Source organism: Vigna angularis, chromosome 1, assembly GCF_016808095.1.
Source record: "Vigna angularis cultivar LongXiaoDou No.4 chromosome 1, ASM1680809v1, whole genome shotgun sequence".
In the NCBI taxonomy this organism is placed as follows: Eukaryota; Viridiplantae; Streptophyta; class Magnoliopsida; order Fabales; family Fabaceae; genus Vigna; species Vigna angularis.
In genome coordinates, this window is record NC_068970.1 from 1,050,069 (window position 1) to 1,075,858 (window position 25,790).

The window sequence follows — 25,790 nt, forward strand, 5'->3', positions numbered from 1 at the left end:
AAGATTATTGAAATAAGTCTATAATATTTTATTTTCTTGAAATAATCTTCTTTATTCTATTTACAATACAAATAAAAAAATATTAATTAACAATATTGAAACATAAAATAATAAATAATTAAATTAAATTAAACGGATTGATGAGTTAATCTGTGATGACCAAATTTTAAATGAATCAGATTAAAAATTAACTCGTATAAAAATATTACATTTTATTCAAACTCAACTTAATATAAATTGGTAGATTAGATTAACATACATGTTCTAGTCCATTTTGACATTATTTCTTTGTGATACATGCATTAAGCTTTTTAATTCTATAATTAATTAATGACATTGATTAAAAACCCTGATTGTGAGAGTTACTTTAAGGAAAAATGTAAATCATTGATTGTTTGATCAATTTTACTTACTGATGAACTTTAAATAAATAAATAAAACTATTTAAAAATAAAAGCAATATGACAATAATGTTAAGACTCCGTATTAATATATCAATGCTTGTATACTAAAGATTATCAAATGCCCAGTCTCAGGCTTACTGTTAATCTTCGTACGTTATAAGTAAATATTTAATCATAGGCAAGTTGACCGAAATTTAATAAATTAAACAATAGTAATATTTTATATTATAATAATTGTGAAGCTTAAAAAATAAAGTATTTGGTTAAAATTATATTTATATTTGTTTTTGAGTAGGGTAAGGTTTCATCCAACCTGTTACTCAATCTGATTAAAATAGTTTGAATTAAATCTGTGTAGTTTTCTTGTCAAATCCAAATTGAATCAATCAAATTAACAGCAGGTTGAATCAATGGGTACCCAGAAAATAAAAGTTGTTTTTAGTTTTGAAAATTTTACCTTTTCATAGTTTTCAATGTAGGCAATTTATCGATCTTTATTTTATAAAACATTACAAATAGTCAACTAAACCTAAAAGTGTATTATATAATAGATGGGTTGGTTGATGAGGTTTAAACATTCAAATTATCCATCTAAAGTTATGAATATTCATCACTATCCTTAATAAAATTAATTGAGAATTATGATAAAATTACTATATTTGAAGTTTAATGTCACGCTCATTCATTTTTACTCCTATATAACTCGAAAATTATTATTAGTTGGAAGACAAGACTTAAACAAAGACAACTAGTTTTTTGGATAATTTATTAATTTATCTCTCTCTAATATTTATTTAATTTTGATGATAATGAACAAAATATACACAAGTATTTCAAGGAAAACAAAAAGGCTTTTAATTTTTATAACTTGAAGAAAAAACAAAAATAAAAATGGGGATTGAGTTTTATGTTTTAGTCATTTATTTTATGCTTTTGGGTATGAGATTTTGGAATTGTAAAAAAGTGATGTATTTTGAAGATATTGGATTGTAAATGTGGTTTGACAAGTGACAACGGTGAAGATTTGATAACTAGAGTTAGGCTCATTTGACAACGGTGAAGATTTGAGACTATTGAATACATAATAATGGAGGAAAAGTTTGTGGTAATAAATTTTATCAGTGAGTATTATTAGTTTATACACTATGTTTAATTTTTCCTAAGATAGAAAAATTGTATGTGTAATAACCTAAGATAAATAGTATCAATACTATTAATTGTGTCATTTTTATAGAATAAAATAAACATGTATATATATATATATATATATTATATAGTTTTATTAAATAAATTATTGTTTAAGATAAAAAGAAAATTTAAAGTATTTTAAGGAAAAATTAGATTACACTACACTAATATACAAAAATATTGCCTTAATCAATATAAAATGTGTGATTTTCTATGTCTGTTCTAAAATCGACATAAAAAGTATTAAATTTTATACTTGTATCTTAGCTTCAAAATTTGCATAGAAAACATTTTTTAACCAACATAAAATATCAAACGAAGAACTCATTCGTTTTTCTTTATTTTTCAAATACAATACTAAATTAGAAACAAATAATAACTTAAAACTTTAGTTCTCGTATGATATTTTAATTACATAAAAAAATTCAATTAAAAATATAAATACATTTTTGTGATGAGAGTCATATTCACTTTATTTTACTTTGAGTCATATGATTTAAACTCGAAATTATATCCAACTCAAAGTGTTAACTAATCTTAATTATAAATACATTTTTTTTGTTTTCTATGTTTATATCAAAATAATAGAGGAGTTATTGCCAAAATATAAGAAATATATTGTTGTAGTATTTAAGTGCCAGTGAACTTTCATTAAAAAATACCAACTAAAAAACTTAAATACGTTAAGAAAAACAAATTCAAAAACCCAAAATTTCATAAAAAAAAGACATATATATATATATATATATATATATATATATATAATACTTCACCTCTTTTAAAATAGGGTTAAATATGTTTTTAGTCCCTAAACTATTGGCCGTTTCTGGTTTTCGTCCCTCTTTCAAAGTAAGGTACGATTTGGTCCTCAATCTTTAAAAAACGTTCGTTTTAGTCGAAAAAACGAACGTTTTGAGGACTAAAACGATGACTAAAAACAAAATTTTGAGGACTAAAACGAACGTTTTTTAAAGATTGAGGACCAAATCGTACCTTACTTTGAAAGAGGGACGAAAACCAGAAACGGCCAATAGTTTAGGGACTAAAAACATACTTAACCCTTTAAAATATTATCTAATTGTTAATAAAAAAATGAAAATCAAGTGACTCAAGGTAACGAAACACGCTACTTTAGAATATTGTTTGAAATGCAAAAAATAATATTAAAAGTGTACCTTATTTTTCTATTATATATCCTCCCAAACAAAAAGTACGAAAAATATTTATTATTTTTTTGTTGACTTTTTTTTCGTTTCTATATTATATTTCGAAGTTTTTGACACATGATTTTGTTGGGACTATCGAGGAGGAGTTTCACGCACAAGACACAAACACCAATAAGATATGAACCTAAATATATAAGGAATCGACACTACTCTTTACCCAAAACCTTAAAACTTTGGGTAGAGAGTGGTGTCAATCCTTTATATGGTTGGGCTCAGGTCTCATTGGTGTTTGTGTCTTTCCGGTAAACCTCCTCCTTGTTAGACCCAATAGTGGTATTAGAGCCGATGGTTCGTATTGGTGACCGACTCAAACGAGTATAATGGTTCCTGTATCGAAAGTCTTCCTCAAGTAAGTGTGTCCCGTTAAGGTGAACGACGGTACGAAGGGGACTCGTGGTTGGGAATGCTTCCGCTGGAGGGAGAGTGTACCAATGTGGAAAAGACTCACCCTTGAGGGGGAGATTGTTGGGAATCCAAGTGTGAGTCTAAGTTCCACATTGGATAAAAATGAGAAAGTAGAGCACTATATAAAGGTGGAAGATTCATTAATCAATTGCCTTAAGGTTTTGGGTAAAGAGTAGTGTCAATCCCTTATATGGTTGGTCTCATATCTCATTGGTATTATGTCTCTCCAGTGAATTTTTTTCTTAAAACATATACATCAATTTATTCTGAAGACAGTAAACATATAACACAGAAAAACTAGTAAAAATTCAAATTCCTTATAAAAAACAATAAAATTGTAGATAAATTTATGAAAACGTTAGAAAAAATATCGTACGTTATAATTAAGATACAAGATAATAAATAAAGTTTGTAAAACCAGTTTATTTAAATTTAAATAATAAAGTTTAAATTAAATGGGGAATGAAAATGTTTTTAAAAAACATTACAAATAATAGGTTGAAAATTTCATTTTTCATGTATTATAAACTTCATCTTTTAAAACCCTAGATTCTTTATAAACGAGTATTCTTCATTAATTTAACTTAGTGTATGTATAGAGCTGTCAAATGAGCCCCTTTAATAAGATTTGGCCCTAGTCCATGTGGGTTGGGGCCAAAAAATCCCATAGAGCCAAAAAAACACTTTATTAAAAAAGCTCACAGGGCTAAAAACCCCTAAAGCCCTATAGGCCAGGGCCAGCCCATGGGCTTTCCTGTTTACAAAATTTAATGTCCAGAAACATAATATCATCATACAAGTAATCACAAATTATGTATATTTTTTATCTAGCTTTCATTTTATCTTTGTTAGTAATAACTTATAACCATAATTGATTCATGTGTAATTATATTTTTTTACCAATAAAATTAATTTTCTACTTCATAATTGTTTCTATATTAATTAGTTTAATAATAATGCTTTTATACAATTATTCCTTAATTTCCAAATTTTGTTTTGATAATTTTTTCATCTTAATTTTGGTTTCTTAATTTGACGGTTCAGAGATATCCACATAAAATAGGTTTAAAAGTTAAAAAAATTAATTTAATTTATAAAATTTTGATGGACTAACGAATTTATTTATAGATGGTAATCTATTTTGTCACTAGTTTAAATTAATATCATTCGATTAAGATTTGTGATCAAAATTACATTATTTTTAATTGGTGTGAACATGTTAAAATTTTGACTTAATAATTTTTTAACTTTTTTAATTTTTCAAATTTAATAAAATTAATATTTATTATTTTTAAAGTTATATAATTCTTTAAAAAAAAATTTATGAAACGTATAATTTAGTCATTTACATCAATTTATATATTTTTATGTCTTTTTCATATATTTTATATTATATTCATTTGTCTTTTTTATTAGTTTCTTATTAAGAGACATTGATGTAATTTATTTATTATTATAATTATTATAATTTTTATTTATTTTATATGTTAATAATTAAATACAATAATAATTTTAATTTTAGTATTATAAATTATAACATTATATTTATTTAAAAATATTGTATCTATTATTTAATTATTTTTTATTACAATCGGCTCAATTATGATAAATAATTCAATAAAAACGATATTTGTTGGATAAAGATAAGTCTAATTTTAAAATATTAATTTAATCTAAAAGGTTAGAAAAAAAAATCTGATTTTATAACCACTAGGATTACATCTAGATCTTGTATACTAACATATATGATATTTATAACAATTTTGCCTAACCAGGATTTTCACTAAAAAGTTAGTTCTTTTATTATGTGAAATTAATTTTAAACTTTATAAAGTTTGTGGTTTAATTTTTTATTGTATATATATCTATACAAAACATTCAACAAAAGAATTTTATATGACAAACTATAAAAAATAAAATTTTTACACCGATATTAAAAATTCATCCAATCAGTAGATTTGAATTTAAAATCTATCCATAATTAATATTTCAAATATTTATATAGATATCAGAATTCGATTATTAAAAAATCAAATTTTCAACTGTGTTACTTTTATAATTTATTTTTTGAAATTTTTTTTATTTTCTTTTAAATAAAAATAATAATAAAAATTTTCTTTTTTAAATTTCAAAAATAATAAAATTATATATTTAAAATATACTTATAATTAAAAAATAATTTTAAATAATTTTTTATAAAATCAATATTTATACGTTTATATTTAATTAAAAAGATCTTAAATATCATGTAAATTTTGAAAATTATTGAACTTGTAAAGTAAATAAAAGAAATAACTAAAAAAACATTAAAAGTGAATTAATTTAGTTTGGGGACTAGTCTTATCCTAACCCTACCCCAACCCACTTTATGTGGGGTTTTAGGGGTTGGGGCTTTTCAAAAACCTCCTATTAAGTGGGCTAGAAAATTGGGACTTGATTTTAGAAGGGGTCAGGATCAATTCATGGGCCAGAGACTCAAATGACATCTATATGTATGTACACATTAAAACTATTTTTTTTAAGAAGTTAAAACCATATAACTTCTCTGAAAATAACTTATTTTAATTTATGTATATTCGAATTTTATTTTACAGTAAAAAACCATTTCACTTTTCAGTTTTCTTCCCCATAAACAATTGTATAAAAACTTATTCGAATAAGGTTTTATTGTAATTTAAACTTTTGGAGCTAACTTTCATAAACACTAAATCAAAAGCTTACAAGAATAGAATAGGAATAAATGAATAAATCTAATCATTTAATACGAGAGTAGCTAATGTATTTGATATTTTTCCTCAGAGAGAAATGAGTTGCTAAGGTGAACTGGTTTTCGAAATAGACAAACGATAGTTATTAGAGGAATTTCCTTGAGCTTCAAAAGAGAAAGAAACAAAAGCTTGGAAGCAGAAAGTTACGCAGAACTAATTCATCAATCTAGTGTTTGAGTGACACCACCATTTCCTTTTGACTTTCTTAGCCCAGACAAGATTGATGGGTGCACATACTGATAGAGGGGCCATGCTGGATCTACCATCTACGGGCCCACTTCACTAGGTCCTTGCCATGATGGTTCATGCTATATTCGGCTATGTGCAGAACCATAACCGTCCTTTTTTTCATCGCTCGATCGATCCATTCATCAGAATGGTAGTTTCAGAAATGATTCACTGATGAGGACAGGAGAAAGGGTTTTTCAACTTTCAACGTGCGAGAGGCCTTCGTGTCTCTGAGGCAAAACATCGAACACGTAGCCGACCATTCCCACTTGTCGACGTATAGACTGGCCCCAGTCACTTCGTGAGTGCTCATTTCATTGTTTTGCCTCCTCCTTTTTGTTTTCTACTGATTCATTCTTTGAGTTTTTTCCAATACCGTTTTACCTGCCAACTGGTTCTGACTTCTCAGACGCTAGTTTTGGGTTTCTGGTTTTGTTCTTGTTCAACTTTCTCTCAGTAACACTTCTTGTTCAACCGAATAGAAGTCACATGAACACTTTTTTCCTCAACTTTCTCTCAGTAACACTTTTATTGACACTTGATCATGAGTTTTTTTCAAGTCTAAAATTAAATAAAATTAAAGAGAGAATATTAATTAAAATAATCAATTTGAAAAAGGAAAAAGTGTTTAAAATAAAAATAATATTAAAATTTACTCAAATACCGAACCACAAGTCATCCGCAACCGCCTAGTTATTTGTCGGAGAATATGGGTAATAGTCCTAACAGAATAAAACCAAATACATTAATTTTGCTTTTCATCTCTTAGATTAGATTTTGAATTTATTTTATTTTATTTAACAACCTTGTTAATTATAATTAAGAAAAAAAACAATGCACGTTCTAATTTAACTAAAAGAAAAACTTTAGTTTCAACAAAAATCTTAGGCTACATTTTACTTCTCAATATATTTTTTAATCCAATTAAAGTTTGAGATTCGTGACTTGTCACCAAAAATTCCCCTTTTCATTTTTAATATTTTGCGTAAAAAAAATGCAATTAACAAGCTTATATATCTTAGGTCATTTGACTAAATTACTAGAAGTCAAAAAATGCAACATTGATATCTTGATTGACAAGAGATAAAGTGTAAATGACATTTGAAACCTCAACTATGTATGGTCATGTCTTGAGCTAGAATCTTTGTCGAATAGTTAAGTTGTTTATAAAATGTTTTTTTTTTCTTTTAGTGCAACTTCGGATTAATTTATTTCAAAGAAAAATAATATATATATATATATATATATATATATATATATATATATATATATATATTTTCAAGAAAACGTTCGAAAAAAAAAATATTTCCTAAAAATTAATTTACAGTCAAATGTGCCCTTATTAATTTTGGCACTTACGGCATTTTTCTGTGCAAAACATATTAGCATAAAATATTTCCTTATAATTTGGATTATTTTGAAAGTATATATTGAATGTTTGAACGAGGCAAAAGAAGAAAGATAGCACTTGATTCTCTAGTTGACTCTTTGATCTATGAGCTATCTTGATCTGACTGTATAAAATTTAACATTCTAAACATTTATAGATTAATTTTAATGTAGGTTATTATTGTTTTAATTTATGTGGAGTCACTTTTTTTCTCTTTTATATATATATTCCATATTTCTTATTTTATTTTTTTATATTGATGTTTTTGGTTCTAATGATTCGACTCATTAAGAGGATATTTGCCACAAATAGAGTTTTTTATATTTGAAAACTAAGTATTTGATTAAACTATTAAATGAATGATTATTTTAGAAGTCAAATTCAAAAAATAAATATTATTGTAAATTGTTGGAGTCATGACATGTGTTGATGCATAAGTATAGGATATGAAGTAACGAGAGAGTAATATATATCTACATTCGTTTAGGATAAAATAATTTTTTATATTTTTATGAAAAAATAAAAAATAAAAAAAAAATAATACTAAACGAATGTAAAAAATTTGTATGTATGAAATTATTATTTTTCTAGTTACCCAAGTTTTTAAAAAGACATTAAGACTCCACGTCTCTAGAACAATATCTTGCAAAGTGAATGTTAGTTGAGCTAAATTAAGGTAATTCTTGGTAGAGCAGACACAAATTTTCAAGATCCCCTTGTTGGATATTGCAAGTGGGAATAACTGCTTTGAAAAATAGTATGAAGTATATTACAATTCCTAGAACTTCTCAACTACATGACCAAACAGTGGTCTTTCACAAACAACATCTTTTACAAAAGTGAAAGAGAATGTAGTATGCACAGACATTTAAAAGCAACGCATGCAACCCAATACTGTGACTATAAGCGCCATCGTAACGAGGCATGGTTGAAGATTGATGTTGGAAATTAAGTGGCATGCTAGATCCTTATGTTTCCAGCGTTGTAAGTGCGTATGCCATTGCCGAAGGAATAGAGACTCAATTCCTTCTGTTTCTTCACACCAACTGCTCGACAAAATGACCGCTTTGGAATCCGATCAATTTTTACCGAACATACCTTTTCCAAGTTAGGAACAGCATGAAGCTGAGAAGGAAGATCTATTATGAACTCTCCAAATTCATCAGTTACACCTCTAGCTACCACTGACCCTTTCCCCTTCCACTTTCTCCCATGGCTGTGGCACTTCAAACCAACCCAAGCTCCTGCATCAAATCATAAACTAAATCATATCATATGTATAATGATTAGTGTTTGTCTATATTTTTCCCTTGCTTTACCATTGGTGGGGTGAAAAACAATTTTCCTTCATCTACTATTTGACAGAAAAAGGTTGGGACTCGTTGTCATTGTATTTTATGTCTGCCATCAATTGATTTTGCTTTTTCATTTGTTACAATCAAACACAGACAGCTGATCAATAATGACCAAAGAGATTTAGTGAATTATAATCAAAACTTGTGTTGTTTTCCGAAGCAGAAATTTTACCAAACAAGCCTTCGCTTGCCACCAAACAATGCAACACCAACTGCAGATAATATTGCCATTTGTTTTCAGACAAAACTCTCATAGTGCTTTGCAAAACATTATAATCGATTCTTCTCTCTACCAAAACCATTGAGTCATAGAAAAACATTGATAATGGAGATACCAAAACCATTAACTCATTGTTAAATATCAGAAACATCTGCTTCTGCTTTACTTCCAACCTGCTCCTCCACACAAAACACACCACTCCCCCAAACACGCACTTCTTCAATTCTTCGTCTGAGTTTGATATATAAACTTGGAACAGGCAAGTTGATAATTAGCTATTAACATGACATTTAATGAAGTGATATATATATATATATATATATATATATATATATATATATATATATATAGAAAATCAGAAACGTGTATCTAAACTATATTTGAATGCAACATACTTATATAATATATAAGTTTAGAAAACCATGTACCTTGTAGTGGCCATGCATGAGGTTGGTGTTGTGGCTGGCAAGTAACAGAACCTGTGATGAGGACTGTGGATAGCTTCTCCTCTCCATAGCCAGCAATCTGCACCACTTCATCTCTATTTGATAATAACTCCAACAAAGGGTTGTTCTCTCCTGCGGCCACGATGATCAAAAGTAGCATGACAAGGGTGTGGCAGCCGCATGAGTAGTTCATCATCTTTGTGTTTAATTTCTTTATCAACTTTGGCTACTTTAAGAAAGATATATATATATATATATATATATATATATATATATATATACGTTGAACCCTCTCCAGAGACAACAAATTATCAGGTGCTAGCTACTTCATTTGCATGTATATATAAGGCTCTGGGTGATTCCATTGCCCTCTCAAATTTTCCAAAATGCCCCTGTAGGTTTGACTTTGATGTTTAGTTAACCTATCCCATTAATTAATTAATTAATCAAATATTACGTCTTAATGTGGGTTTTGACAATCAGTGAAACCAAATTTATTGGTTGAAAAGAAAAAGAGAGATAAATGGTGATGTAGTAAATACTGTAATAGTTAATATTTGCTTTGAAACATGGAGCATAATATAAGAGTTTTTTGAATGCTTGATGTTAAAGGGATTAACATTAATGGTATAAATATGGAAAAATTAGGTTGGAAATTAAGGAATGCGAATAAGAGAAGAAAGAAGTTGGAAGTCAAGGTATGAGGTTGGTGGCCTACTATATATTATCGTCTATACGTATATATATCATGAATTTAATTATTTATTCCGTTAATAAAACTAGTTTGAGACTCAACTACGGATGCCAATACGCTTACAACTTTAATGATCTCATTCCATTTTTAATCAATACATATAAAATAAGAGTATAAAATAATAATTAAATAAAATATCAAATAGTTATTGTAAATAATAAAAAAATATAAAATATGTACCTTAAAAATAAATTACAAAACTAAAGATCAAATTAAAAATCATCAATTTTTTAAAATTACCTAAAATGAATATATTTATGATTTAAAATAAAGATAAATAGAAGTTAAATATTAGTAGTCATCCTACCGAATTAATACCAAAATAAATTCACGATGGAAATCGAAATGAATTTGAATAACATGGAGGAATAAAGTGGAGAAACTTTTAAGCATGAGATAATGTTGGTGGCATAACTTTGACCATCTCTTTTTTTCAAGCCTGTTTCAACTACACATTGCAGGTAATTATGGTGTATGGCTATAGCTACTTTAAATGCAATAATCTATTGATAAAAAATTCTTAAAAAATATTTGAAGCATAAGGTTATTAAAATAATACTTGGATATTGCTATTAAATATTCAATGTATGAAACATCTATTTCAAAAACAAAAACTGAAAATGGGTTAAACATTTTAGTCTGATTTTATTAGAAGCGGGTTAGTGGTGTGTTAGTCGGTCAGCTTGTTGAATATTTTAAAAAGTTTGAATTTTTATTATATAAAGTTAATACAGATCAATATATTTGTGAAAAATTTTAAATCATATTAATAATATAGTCTAAATTTAATTAATATTATTTTTCATTAGTACTAAAGAAGTTAAATTCATAAAACAAATTCATATTCAAAATAATATATATTATTTCTTAAGAATATTAAAATTAAAAAAAAACATTTTAAACTTGTTTTATGATTACTACATGTGATTTTTCATATAAACATTATATATATATATATATATATATATATATATATATATATATATATATATATATATATATATTAAAAATTTGAAATTTGTTATCAAATATAAATTAATTATTACAAAAACAGTGTATGCATTTGATAATTAAAAAATATTATTTATTTTTTGTTTGTTAAATAATTAATTAATATTACACTCAATAACGAATTCAATATACATATTTTACAAGCAAAGTAATATTATGTGTTGTATTTATTAAATATTACACGTGCATTTAATATATTAAGTAGTAATGGTTGGAACGGCAACGAGTATCAGTTATAAGCTATCTGTCGTTTTACAAGTACTTGTCCCTTTATTTATTTTGTTACTTGTTTAGTATTGTTAGAAAAGTATTTCGTGTGTATTTATAAATATCGTGAATATTTTTATTTTTATTTTAAATGAAATTGTTTTAATTGCTTTCAAATAAAACTTAAATAAAAACTTATTTTAAAGTAGATAAAAATACATAATGTCGGTATATTGGATGGATAAATATACTTCTCTTGATACATATTGTCCATCTTTTTCAATGTCTTATCGAATCTTTTTCCATAAGGTTCAAATGTTTTTCTATAAATGGTATCAGTAATATCGATATGTTATCACGGTTAAGTTTTAAATACCTAATAAATACAACCACGTATGTCCTTACACCTGTTTTTGTCTTTATAGATTATAAAATGAACTTTTATTTAGAGTTGTCCCAATCACGACCAAATATCTTATAAACATGTTTTACCTTACTAATTATCTTGAAGCTTTCTTAATATATAAGGTATCGATCGGTCATTGATATTGGTAATGATCGATTAGTCTACGTTGTTTTGGAGATTTTTGAAGGTTGACTGATCTCTCACTTTGGATTTATGTTGACCGATTGGTTCACAGGGTACATGTAATATAATGCTTATACAATAAAATTAGTTTTTATAAAAAATATATACACATTGTACAGTCAAAAGTTTAACACTAAAATAATGCATATCTATTTTTCCTTTGGTATCAAACAATAAGGAAAATTTATACTTACACATTATTTTAAATAAAACATAAAGCTTCACTACTCTTTTGATACATATTATTTTTAATGTGAAACTTTTTTTTTATTTCAATATGGTATTTATTTTGGTAAATTATGTTTAATTTGGTCTTTCTCCATCACTTCATCTAAATTGTTAACGAAAGATGGACGGTGTGTGTCACGTGTCAGTTTATGATTTTTCGATTTAATTTTTTTTTTCACTTATCTTAATTTAAAAACATTGTTCACGTATCAAATCAACATTATGTTATGTGATAATGTTAGTACCACATGTCAAGTCAGTCTCAATGTCATGTGTCAAGTCAGTGTCATGTATCAAGTTAGTATCAATGTCATGTGCCAATGTTAGTGATGTCCGTTTTATGGACACATGTCTGTGTCTTGTATTTAATTCAATCTCAATTTTCGTAAATTTTTTTCAATTTAGTCTCAAATATCATTAATTTTGTTCAATTAAGTTCCAAATTTAAATTTTGGAAGGAAAATTCTTTATTATTTTTAAATAGAAATGAAAAATTCTTCATTGTTTTTAAAATTAAAAGGACATTCTTTTCATTATTTTTAAAATTTAGAAAAAAAAATATTATTTTTAAAATTAGAAGGAAAATTCTTCATTATTTTTAAAACTAGAAGAAAAATTCTTCATTATTTTTAAAATTAGAAAAAAAATTATTTTTAAAATTAGAAGGAAAATTCTTCATTGTTTTAAAACTTAGAAGGAAAATTCTTTAATATTTTTAAAACTAGAAGAAAAATTCTTCATTATTTTTAAAATTAGAAGGAATTTTTTTCATTATTTTTAAAATTATAAAATAAATTCTTCATTATTTTTAAAATTAGAAGGAAATTTATTTATTATTTTTAAAACTAGAAATAAAAATATTTATTATTTATAAAATTAAAAGAAATTTTTTTCATTATTTTTAAACCAACTCTAACCCCATTTTTTACATGTAGGAAAAATAAAAAATAAATATAATAATTATATTATAATAATATATTAGAGTTTATTTAAAAATAATAAAATGAAACATTTAATAAAAATTTGAATTTTAATAAAAAATAAATTTAGTCTCAATTCAGACAGAAACAAAATTGGAACTGAATTGAACAAAATTAACATAAATTGATACTAAATAGAACAAAATTAACAAAAATTGGGATTGAATTGACACGTGACACTAGCACTGATACGTGTCACTAACATTGACTTGACATTGTCACATTAGACAATATTAACTTGTCACGCAGAAAACTTTTTTTAAATTAAGAAAAAAAAAATACAAACATACATTGTTTATCATTTCTTAACAATTTAAACAATGTCATGACAAATGACTAAATTGAACATATTTTACTAAAGTAGAAGCCAGATTAAACATAAAAAAAGATTTTATATTAAACAAAATCGACAAAAATAAAAATTAAAAGAGTATTTAAACCAACATCAAATAAACTAACAATATTTAGTATTTGAAAAAGAAAATATGATTATATTTGTACTTGTTGATGTTCTTGATTTAAAAAAAAAAGTTGAATATAGTCTATACTTATTTTTGTGCGTGGTTAATTTATATATTCTATATCAATACAAATATTTTTCTATAAGTAAAAATTTATTTATTATCCAAATAGGTGATATCCACAAATTAGATTTCATGATACAAGTATTCACCTACATTGATTAATAAATTAATAATAAAATATTTTCAGCACTTATTTATAAAATATTTATGGTAGATCATATCAGAAAAATACATGGTGCACTTATTTTTTATTGTCTCTTTTATACACGGTTACAGGACAGATAGGTGAAAACAAAGTTCAGAATTTGACTTTCCAAATACCAAATTCTAACATGTAGAACAAATCGGGCTATGCGGAAAATATAGTGTATAATGTGTTATCTGATAAATTAAAAAAAAAAAATGTACTGGAAAAAATTTGGTAAACAACTTTTGTGTAATAAAAGAAATTAGATAAATGGATATACTGTAATAAAGCAAATTTAGAAAGAATTTTTAACACAGCTTAAAGTATAATTCTCTCTCTGTTTTAAATTTACCCAAATATTTTAAATGAATCATATAATTTGTACTGTGAACATTCACCATATTTTTTATGATCTTGTCTCTATTTAATGAATACGTAAAAATATATTTATTAAAATAAACTAATTATATATTATATAGAAAATTAGTATGAGAAATTTTCATGTAAGTATATGATATATATTATTTAATTAATAATAATTTTGTATACTTAATTATTTGTAAGCTTTTAGTGTGCAAAGCTGCCGTACTATAAAAGAAATGCTACTGTATAAATCATAATGAAACTTGAAATAAAAAGGATTATTTTTTTTTCTTTAATACATCAAGAAAAAAATTAACCATTTTTTCTATAGGTCTTGATAATAATAATGCGTGTTAAATTGATTTAGTTAATCTTTTTATTAAATAGTCACGCAAACTAAATATAAAAAGATTTTATTATTATTATTAGGACCCAAAGCTGCAAAGGGTTGTTAAACTTACACGTGAAGAAGCTATTTCGTAGATCAACGGCCAATAACCGTTCACATGGCACATGAATAATGGTCAACAAAATAAAAGCCCAAATAATATAAACATTAAGATAGTTTAAGTAAGCTTCCTTGTTAACTCAATGTTCTTATCCAACCTAAAAAAAAATGACATTTTATATGTCTGCATTCAAATAATCCAACAACCTTATTAACTTTTCTCCCTTCTAAACACCTAACTTTCTCTTTAAACTAACCAATTAATTTACCTCACTATTCAGAATAGTACAGATACCCTACCACTTTTGGAGCCCCTGCTCAGTGTTAGTGTTGATATTTTATCATAACTAGCATGGATATAAATGCACAAATTGCAAGATTCTTCTAGTTGAAACCATCTTAAATAATATATAATTATGTTAAATACTCATAGAAAGAGAAATAACACGTATATATGTGTGTGTGATGAGTTTTTGTTTGGTGGGTGAGTTCTTGCACAGTGATGGTATGATGGCTGAATCTGATAACGAGTCAGGAGGAGGAAAGAATGAATCTTCAATCTGCAGAGAGCAAGACAGGCTCCTTCCCATAGCCAACGTGGGCAGGATCATGAAGAAGGTGTTGCCGGGCAACGCTAAGATTTCCAAAGAATCAAAAGAAACCATGCAAGAGTGTGTGTCTGAGTTCATCAGTTTTGTAACAGGAGAGGCTTCTGATAAGTGTCAGAAAGAGAAAAGAAAGACCATCAACGGAGATGATCTTCTGTGGGCCATGGCCTCGCTTGGCTTTGAAGATTATGCAGAGCCCCTCAAAGCTTATCTGCACAAGTACAGGGAGATGGAAGGAGAAAAAACTGCTATGATTGGGAAGCACCATGGTGCTACTGGCTTTTATGCAAATCCACTGTGATCATATTCATGATGGTCACATAAAAAAGGATACATGTGTGGATCTCTGCTAAAGTTTGTTGCTTGAATTTCTGCTGTTATTGTGAATATAGGTAATTATGTATGCTTATAGGGATTTAGGATCTTTATATTCCTTTTCATCTTAGTTTGCTGCAGGGATAGGAACTAAGAGTAGGAATTGTTAGGCTTGTTTCAATTGCAATATACTATGTATACATTTCAATTTCTAAGTGGTTTGCATTTGAGGTCCAAATAAAGTAAGAGGGTCAAATATTTAAGCTACTTTGAAGCTGCCTGCTTTGGCCTGTGAGTTCTAACTGATCATTGCTGCAAATATTTCCAGAAGTTTTCTAGCAGCTTTTCTGTGACAGGCCTCAAAGGTTTGGGAAATCTTAAACAAACTTAAGAATGAGATCTTTTTCCTATAATTTTGTTTAAAATTTATTTTGAAAGCCTTTTTTTAGATATGGAGTATTGCAGTTATGGCTGAGCCTATAAGTAAAAAAAACAAAACTGGAAGCACTTTGATATACTTAGAAGAGACATGAATGTTTTAAATACGTCAATCTTTGACTGATAGGAATGAATGTAATGATGAACTGAACAAGTGAGATGATGACAGCTTAAACCCTTATTATACAAGGTAATGAATGGACAACTTTATTCCCACGATACTTTTTTTACATTTTCTTGTGAATGTTATACAACATCTTTTACAATTAAGAAAGAAATCGAGAGTGAATAATATAAATAATCAGGAAATAGAAGGAGTAATATAATAGAGAAAAATAAAAGTAAAATATCAGTTGTAAGAAAATTATATTAGAATACAGTTTCTTGTCATAAAGTTATTGACAAAAGCAAATTAGATTTTATATGGTAGCATAAATATTTCAGTCACATATTTTACGTACTTGGAGAATTTAAAAGCTTTTCAACGGAAAGATATCTACTATATATGGTTGTTTCGTGTTGTCTGTAGTGTAGTATTTACAGGCCTTTTGTCAAGGGAATGAATGGTTCCAGAATGAAAGAGGATAGAAGATATTTTCAAATTCTTCAGTATACGGTTGTAGTTCAATATGTTTCGGATACTGTTTTCTTTCTGCTTTGCCAAATGGAAGGGTGCATTAACATGATGCATCTTATATCACTGTCAACAATCTAAAATAATTCGAGGAGATTTTATCAAACTAGGCATAAATCAGTATTCAAATTTTCTTAAACCATCTTGAATTTCATTATCACAGCAATTGTTTTTCGAATTAAGAGACTTACTGAGTCAGGCTTAAATAAATTTCCTTCTTTTACTATTACAATCTTATTCAACTAATGTAAACATAATTGCCTAATGTAGATCTGCATTGTTGTTCACACAATAAATCAAATAATAATGAGTTTTTGAGATTGAATCCATTGTAATTGTGTAAATCTTTGTCGATGCTTACAAAGAATTGCTCTTCTTCAGGCCACCAGCATTCAAATAAAGATAGATATTTTTCTTAGAGAAGTTTGGCACAGTAGATACAGGAGTAAATCCAGAATATTGCCCATCTATCTTTGCTAAGTATATATTATTGATGTACTTCATAAGCTCATACTTTTCCATAATTGGCTGGGCTGCGTACTCATCAAATGGCATCCACTGCATCAAAGAATAAAAGTCAATATTCAATGTGTCTTTGGTTGTAATGAGTTTACATTTACTAAAGTTCTTTATGAAAGAAATTCAATTTATTGCCAAATTGCATGGGTTAAAGTAAAATGATCTCCGAAAAAGAAAGCTCCATATGTGCAGTAAGGAAAGGAATGACAGAAATTATGGTATTATGATCCAAAACATCGAACATTTTACACAGAAAACAGAGAACATTCGTACCTTTGCAGCCTCTATCTCCAGTTCCTGTGCTTGAATGTCAGAAGAAAGAGGGCGCAGCAAGCACACAAAGAAAAGATCTGACTTCTCAAAGAATGACATGTGACTTTGTCTGTTTATCAGATATTCAGATGAAAGAACAAAGGAACTCCAGTTATCTAAATTGTAGAGTCAACAATAATAAGTTTTCCCAACACATTCTAGCCCATAAACCATGGTATCTCTATTAACATTGACAAGTAACCTGACCACGTTAAAGGCCAAGAAGGAGTCGTAGTTTGTGAACAGTTCTTTTATTGTTTAATATGTGGGACAATATGTGTTGGTGTTTATTTTCCTTTCATTAATCCCTATTTCCTTAAGTCTCCATATTCAACCATTGGAACTTCCTTTTAAAATGTACAAAATGAAATATCTGTATGTAAACATGCTACCTGAATGCCAATACTTCCACAAATTCAGCATCAACCTGAAAATTGAAAGAATCCAAAATCAATAGGTTGAGATCAGAATGATAATTTTACAGTCAATCATATATCCAATTTCATGACTAAGGTAACAGAGATTACTAACTCCTGTTTCTTCCTTGACCTCTCTCACTGCTGCTGCACAAATATCTTCTCCCTGCATAAGTTGAATGAGTAGAATATATACAAAAACGTAACTTCCTACACTAGAGTGTCAAGATATTCAACACATTTACCTGATCAACAACGCCAGTAGGGAATTTCCAGACTCCACTTCCTTGAAAATGTCCAGTCTTTTCTTGAACCACTAGGACCTAAGATCATGAAAAGTTAGGAAATGAATCATTATAACACCAAATGCCCATAGATTTGATTTCATCTCAAGCATTAGGAAATGGAGAAAGGATTTAGCACATCCAACATCCTGATCTTGTGGTTGCACTACTTTGTGATCACGGAAATACCTCTTGTTTTTCATTTACGACAAATGATCCGACACCCACGCGGTGTGTGGCATTTGCTGGAATAGTATCTGCAGAGGCAGGAATCCAATATACAAGCATTAAATATTTTCGTTCTGCATGGTGATACCAAAATCCTTCCTGCACAGAAAATGTGCCACATTAATACAAAAAAGTTAGTGCATGATGTTGAATTCATTTTTTCATCAACCATTAACCAAACCTCAGAAGTGTAACCATCATTAGCGAAGTGAGAAAAAGAGTCACCTGAACTAGAGCTTCAACTAGACTGACCAGATAAATAGGCAATTTTATCCAAACACCCTTCTTGCCCTACGAGAAAGTGTCGAGTCAATAACTCAAATAAATAAAGATGGTGAAAGATTCTAGATTCCCAGTAGAAGTAGTCAAGATAAACTGTATAACAAATACTAACCAATATTTTTCATATTGTGAATCGTCCCTATTGTGAGTTTGTGAGTCAATTAAGTTGCACCCTATGACAAATACATTTAGTTTTATGAACATTGAAGTTAATTTCAAACAAAATTGACTTTATGAAAACTTCATTGCTTATGGATAAAGTCAATTAAGACCGGCGCAGATTGAAATGAAGGTTGTTTATGCAGATAACTCCATTGTTGTATTGAGGGTCAGCAAAAGTAATTATATTTATGGGTAAACTCAGGTATTACCAAAATGAAAGAGAATACGAAGAGAAAGCGATGCATAGTCAACGACAGTTAATGAAAAAGAAGAAACTCAATTTTAGTGCCAGAGGTGCAATCACCTAGAACTCAATTTTAGTGCTTGTTTTGTTGCCCTTTGCAGACAACTGGAGTACATGTAATACCTATATATTCATGCAATTTTTAAAATGGAAAAAGCCATGTGCCTGGTTTGCAGATGACCCAGTATGCATCCAACCAATGAATAAAATCAGCAGGAAGATACTCTTAACTATGAAGAATCCATATGAGAGACTACCAGCTGTTTCCAGTGTGAAATTGAAGCCCTGAGGATAGACAAAAAGGTTGCAGAATCCATAGGTTTGTCCATTTCCACAATAACACCATCATACTCATCATCGGTCCATGTTAGCAGTTCAATCTTTGGAACTTGATCTTCTGCAGTCGTTTGTGCTTCTGTAAGGGATGAACCTATCGAGGTTGACATGGATGGAACAGGAACAAGGGTTGCCACTCTCTGGTGCTAACTGCCAAGGGAATAAAACTAATAGGCTTAAATTCCTCATAAAAATGGAACACCACCCAGAGTGAAAACAAAGGGTAGCACTCAGTCTCCACAGCCCTTTTTCCTGATTGAATGGAAAACATAGAAACCAATTTTCAGTAGTCTATCACATTCATATAGAAGCATGAATTACTTGTTTCAACTTTCAACTCAATTTCAAAAAGACCAAGGTTTTTAGAAAACGGTTTACCACCCAAGTGTTGTACATTAGAAAAATGTCAAGGGTTTTTAGTATCTGCAACGTCAATTTTGGCTATATTGACTGGTATTGTTCTCAATTTCCCACAACACCAAAATCTTAACTGCAGTTTAAAACTTTGGGGAAGACTACAAAGATGCTTCTATCAATAATTAAAAAAAAGGATTTTCTTTTTTACTTGACAAGGGCTGTGATAAATAAACTGATTGACATAGGGGTTCTGGCTGTGGACAGACACAGACCCCAAAAAAAGGGTTAAAAAGACAGCTAACTAAAGTAGGTAAAATCGTGAAACAAAAGCGAAGACTTTGACAATGGGCAGGGCAGAACAGAAGTGTTGATATAAAGCTGAGAAAGGCTGAAAGCAATCAAAAGAATTAATCGGAAAAGCAAAAGAATTTGCATTTGATTTCGTGCTCGACATGACAAGGTATAGAAGGAACATCAACAATGAGGAAATGATTCAACAAGTACACTTACATGAGAAAGGCAACAGAAAAATGAAATTCAGAAATGCAAATAGTTTGAGGTTGTTTTGTTAATACCGTTGAATGGTCGGTCAGACGATATTGTTTTTGGCTTGCTCTGCTATGCTACCTATCCATGTCAATAACTTCAATGCATCTCAATTAGACTAACCAAAAATGTGAAAGTGTGAGATATGATTAAGAGAGAGCTCACTACCACCACGCAATTTCTGAATACAAAATACAACACACGTGCCGCAACTATATTCCTGGGTTTACTTTACTTCCTTCTCTCGTCCAATAGTGATTATTGAATATTAGTATTTAGGTTAATTAACACACTTTTAAAACTTAATTCCAGATATCTACTTTCTAAACCTATAATCATTTTTCAAATTTATCATTAAAACTTAATGATAAATTTTAAAACATTTATAATTTATTTTCTCAATTTCTAATTTTTTTAATAAACATATAAATAAACATCAAATCATATATAAATACGAATTTAAAATTAATTAGTAAAGTATAATACCATTGTAAAATTAAATTATGACAATCCCTTGGTATTTATTTTAAGATTTGCATAGCTCCAGAGTCTTGACTCGTGTACTTAATACTAAAGAGATGTTGAAATCTTTGTAATGACAAACAAAAAACAAAAAAAAACATGAAAAAAAAAAATAAAAGGAATATACAAGATGAATATTTGTTCACAAGATTGAAGTTGAGAGTTACTGTATTACGTTTGTAAGTACTACGTTCAGAACATAATTTAACAATTTTTAGTTCTCAAATCATTATAAAATAAATGTCAACATATTGAGAAAATCACATGTTATTAATAATGTATTTTGTCTATAATAACAAGTATTTGTTTATAAATTATGTTTATCAATAAATTATCAATAGTTAAAATTAATCAATAAAGTGGTCGTCAATAAACTTTATTGATGGGTGAAAAAATCCATTAATAACTACATATGAATGAATTTGTCTATAAGTACCCGTTAGTAAATATTCGTTGGTAATTATTGATAAATTTAAGTTGTTAGTAATATTTACTGTAAAGTACGAAAATTGTGTCTTTTTCTTCCTCCTATTTTCTTTCCTTTATTTTTTCATATCTTTCTCCTCTCATATTCGTCATCGTGTGATTGTCATCAAATTCAACTCCTCCTCATCCTCTTCTTGGTTGTCTTTCTTTTTCCTTTTTCTCTTCCTACATCTTTTCCTCTAACTCCACAACTACCATCATTAAGATTCTTTACCTTTGTGTTATTGTTTAGTCACTAACATTCATACATGTCTTCCACATGCCTTTTCGTTATTAGTGTGTCCTTTATTATGGATGTGTCTCTGCGTTAACTTTCACCCTCTATCGTATCCCCACTAAGCCACTGTCACATCACCTTGACCTCCTTTTCTTCTTTTCTTTTCTTCCTTTGTTCTAATTTTCTTTTCATTTGTCTTTCTTTAGTATTTAAAAAACTTACCCAAATTTAAACAAATTTATCGACAAAATAAAATCGTTGCAAATTATAATGATAAGTTATTGACAAAAGCATTTGTCGACAATAAAATTTGTAATTTATCGACGCTTTATGCTAACAACTTTAACAAATGATAATTGTAATGATAAGTTACCGACTAAAATGTAACATCCCAGTTTAGGATGTCATGAATCGCATTTAGAGTAAAATGTTGCAAAATCCTCTTAACGCAGAGTGTCAATTAAAAATTTCGATATTTAAACCTTGCGGAGTTTAAACCAAGTCCTAACTTTAACAAAAATATAATCCAATTACAAACTTCTAAAATTACTAAAATAATTAAAAAATAAATTCAGTCCATTTACATTATTTCTAAAATGCATAACTCAAAAATTTAAAATAAATCAAAGTTTCTCCTCACTCTCGTAATTCTGTCATATCTCTAAAGTATACATAACATCCCTAGTGTATAATTAAGAATCAATCCACAATATCAACATTTTTAATTCTCAATAATTGTAATTATAAATTATTGACAAAAATATTCCTCAATAAATTAAATTGTGAAATATTTATAAAACAAATGTCGGTAAATTTATGTTTATTAACAAATTTATTGTCATTAATAATAATTTATTAATAATTAAGAAAATTATAATAATGTGTAGTGTAAATTTATAACTATTAAAAGGGTGTCTATGTTCCATGTGTAGCACTCTTTTCAAGTTGTCATTTTAGATACTTTATTTCTATGCTTTTCCCACACGTTATATTATATATTTCAAATCTAAATAATTCTTCCAATCCAAAAATAAAATTTGAAAATATATTTTATTAAGTGAGACAATATTACCTTCCTAGTCTATCAACTCCTCTTTCCCAGTCTATGTTTCACAAGGAAGCTATTATTAAACCATTGCCCTTACGTTCCATGACTTTCCATAAAACGAACACCGTGTGAAACATTTGTCATCATAACAAATAATAAATTAAAAGAGGAAATATATTTTAATGACAAAGTAATGATAATAATTATGTGAAATTGTTTTTGAAAATGATAAAATTAAGTAGTCATTAATTTTAATGATAAATATATTTAAATGTTTAATTTTTCGAAACCATCAACAAAACCATTTAACTTTTTATTTAAAGATTACATTAATGCGATACGGGAGGGAAACAGAAACCTACGGGTGTCGGTCTCGTCACTGTCCGCAATCCGAAAGGACCGATCCTTATAACGGATGTCTTACTGTCTGTGACCGGCTATTGCCTATTGCCGCGTTCCTCGTTTGCATCGCCTTCAGTGACACGTCGTTCCAAAATTAAGTTCTATAAATCTCGACACTTGCCAAGTACTACAACGCTATCTCTCAACCCAACCCTTTCATTTTCATTTTCATTTTTCAATCACTTCACTGTCACCATGGAAAATGGAGGCTTTCATGGCTACCGCAAGCTCCCCAACACCACCAACTCTGCTGGTAAACCATTAAAATATTTATGTGGATAACACCACCAATATTTTTATTCCCTCTCTCTCTCTCTATTGCTTCATTTTTATCTTTCTTTTCATTTCTAATCCATTTTTGTTTCAATATTTTAACTTCATATATCTATATGTGACTCCATCAGCAGTATACATTAATATACTTCTGAAATATATCTGTATATTTAATATACAGTAGCTGTCTTGGTGATTCTACCATGCATGTAACCTATTTCTCTTTTCAGTCTTCACCTAATTTTCTTGCCAAATCCACTGACCCGTGATGTTTTCAGTGGATTCAGTTCTTTCATTAATTTCCAGCATTTAATTTCCTGATCTCTTTCTTTCTCGCAAAATCTGTGTGTGTGTGGGTATACATCATTTTGAGCTTAGAAGCTGCGGAGTTTATTTTATTTTTCTTCATCGGTTTCCCTAATCTGAGTGCGAGCCTGCGTAGTGGTTTGGTTTCAGTAAAGCAACAAGGTGAAATGAAGATGATGACAATAGTGGTTTATGGCTTTACATTTTAGAATAGAACAAGTGGCACGCATGCATGCATGCAGTTACTGACTTGCTTGTTACAAGTGGCATTCATGCATTCTGCAGCATCAGATATCAGAATACAAGGATCTGTCTCCATACCACAAGTTTCTTTTACCCTCCTTCCCGGCCATGGTGTGTTGGGCTTACAAATATATCTACATGCATTATATGCAGATTCCAATCCAGCCATTAATGTTTTTGAACAAGCCCTAAGTCCTGTAACTTTTAAAGACCCTTCTTTTTTTTATGAGAAATGCATTATCATAGTATACATATCATGCATTCTATTGAACTCTAGTTTTCTCTCTAAAATGTGATTTGGATGGTGCTGGTGTGGATGAACTATTTTCATTTTTCTGCTTCAAACAAAAGTTTATCTCCACTTGAGGATTCTCTGAGTGTTGAGATGGCAAAGTTTGAAAGAAAAAACGAGTGTGGACCATCCTGGTGCGTTACATGCAGATGCAGCCAGCCCCTTGTCTTTGAAATGCGTTTCACACTGACGAATGCATGAAAACAAAATAAAGCCGTGAAAAAGAGGACCGTTTATTTGAATCCCTCTGTCCTCTTTAATATTAATCTTATGACTTGAGAGCTGTTTTTTGTCCTTTTCCCCATATTCCTCTTCTCAAGAAAGCACAACTTGAAGCTCTCAAGTGAGTCTCACTCCTTTTACTCCTTTCGGTCATATCAGTTTCACACCTTCGTTAAAACCTGACGTCTATCCCTTAACTTTATCTATCCACCCCCGATTCATTTTCAGGTAGTTTTTTCGGTAACATAAAATCAATGAAAAAAGTACTATGTGTGTGTGTATATATATATATATGTGTGTGTGTGCATACATACATAACCTTAACCTTCACGTATTCACAGGGCTGAAGCTGTCAGTGCCAGACATGAACAACACGAACGTGAGGCAGGCATCTGGAGAGAACAACAACAACAACCACGCAGCAGATGAGACCAACAACGAATGCACCGTGAGGGAGCAAGACCGTTTTATGCCAATCGCGAATGTGATTAGGATCATGCGAAAGATTCTCCCCCCACATGCCAAGATCTCTGATGATGCCAAAGAAACAATTCAAGAGTGCGTGTCTGAGTACATCAGCTTTATCACCGGAGAGGCAAATGAGCGTTGCCAGAGGGAACAGCGCAAGACCATAACTGCTGAGGATGTGCTTTGGGCCATGAGCAAGCTTGGATTTGATGATTACATGGAACCACTGACCATGTACCTTCACAGGTATCGTGAGCTCGAGGGTGACCGAACCTCCATGAGAGGTGAATCACTGGGGAAGAGGACTATTGAATACGCCCCTATGGGTGTTGGCGTTCCCACTGCTTTTGTGCCTCCACCGTTTCACCCCAATGGATACTATGCTCCTGCCATGGGGACTTACGTTGCGCCACCAAACCCTGCGTCATCTCATCACCATGGAATGCCTAGCACTGAACCGAATTCTCGCTCCATGTGAACTAATAATGATGATGATGAAGACGAGTGTCGAGTAGTACTGAGTACGAGTCAGAAGAAGAAGACGACGACGACTTTAATCAACTAGCTTAACTCTCGGTGATTAGAGTACTGTTGGTAGTCAACCTTATAATGGATGGGATTAAGGAGTTGCTATATTCCTAATCCTAATCATCTCTATGTTAATCTATGCAATAACTTCGCTTATGTTTTGGATATTCTGATGTTGTTT

General features: G+C 29.1%; 4 protein-coding genes across 7 annotated transcripts; 2 read left to right on the forward strand and 2 right to left on the reverse strand.

Moving 5' to 3' along the window:
• Positions 1-8,311: 8,311 nt before the first annotated feature.
• Positions 8,312-9,914, reverse strand: LOC108330210 (uncharacterized). Its single transcript, XM_052871898.1, has 2 exons — positions 9,613-9,914; positions 8,312-8,853 (listed from the first exon to the last, which is right to left on the reverse strand). Exons 1-2 carry the CDS (start codon positions 9,824-9,826, stop codon positions 8,570-8,572), a joined length of 498 nt encoding a protein of 165 aa, XP_052727858.1. The 5' UTR covers positions 9,827-9,914; the 3' UTR covers positions 8,312-8,569.
• A 5,420-nt stretch (positions 9,915-15,334) lies between these two features.
• LOC108335791 (nuclear transcription factor Y subunit B-3) lies at positions 15,335-16,109 on the forward strand. Its single transcript, XM_017571950.2, has one exon. It carries the CDS (start codon positions 15,387-15,389, stop codon positions 15,828-15,830), a length of 444 nt encoding a protein of 147 aa, XP_017427439.1. The 5' UTR covers positions 15,335-15,386; the 3' UTR covers positions 15,831-16,109.
• Positions 16,110-17,212: 1,103 nt separating this feature from the next.
• On the reverse strand, positions 17,213-20,787 carry LOC108324297 (nudix hydrolase 2). 3 transcript variants are annotated; one of them, XM_017557215.2, is made up of 9 exons: positions 20,632-20,787; positions 19,621-19,951; positions 18,901-18,966; positions 18,637-18,774; positions 18,409-18,486; positions 18,279-18,329; positions 18,140-18,174; positions 17,709-17,817; positions 17,213-17,474 (listed from the first exon to the last, which is right to left on the reverse strand). In XM_017557215.2, exons 2-9 carry the CDS (start codon positions 19,807-19,809, stop codon positions 17,274-17,276), a joined length of 867 nt encoding a protein of 288 aa, XP_017412704.1. In that variant the 5' UTR covers positions 19,810-19,951; positions 20,632-20,787; the 3' UTR covers positions 17,213-17,273. The 3 variants fall into 3 exon arrangements, with proteins under 3 accessions (XP_017412704.1, XP_017412719.1, XP_017412711.1); XM_017557230.2 differs by having other exon boundaries at positions 19,621-19,849; positions 20,632-20,786; XM_017557222.2 differs by having other exon boundaries at positions 20,567-20,761.
• A 2,613-nt stretch (positions 20,788-23,400) lies between these two features.
• Positions 23,401-25,774, forward strand: LOC108322823 (nuclear transcription factor Y subunit B-1). 2 transcript variants are annotated; one of them, XM_017555117.2, is made up of 2 exons: positions 23,401-23,530; positions 24,955-25,774. In XM_017555117.2, exons 1-2 carry the CDS (start codon positions 23,473-23,475, stop codon positions 25,557-25,559), a joined length of 663 nt encoding a protein of 220 aa, XP_017410606.1. In that variant the 5' UTR covers positions 23,401-23,472; the 3' UTR covers positions 25,560-25,774. The 2 variants fall into 2 exon arrangements, with proteins under 2 accessions (XP_017410606.1, XP_017410677.1); XM_017555188.2 differs by lacking the exon at positions 23,401-23,530 and adding an exon at positions 24,742-24,841.
• Positions 25,775-25,790: the final 16 nt, after the last annotated feature.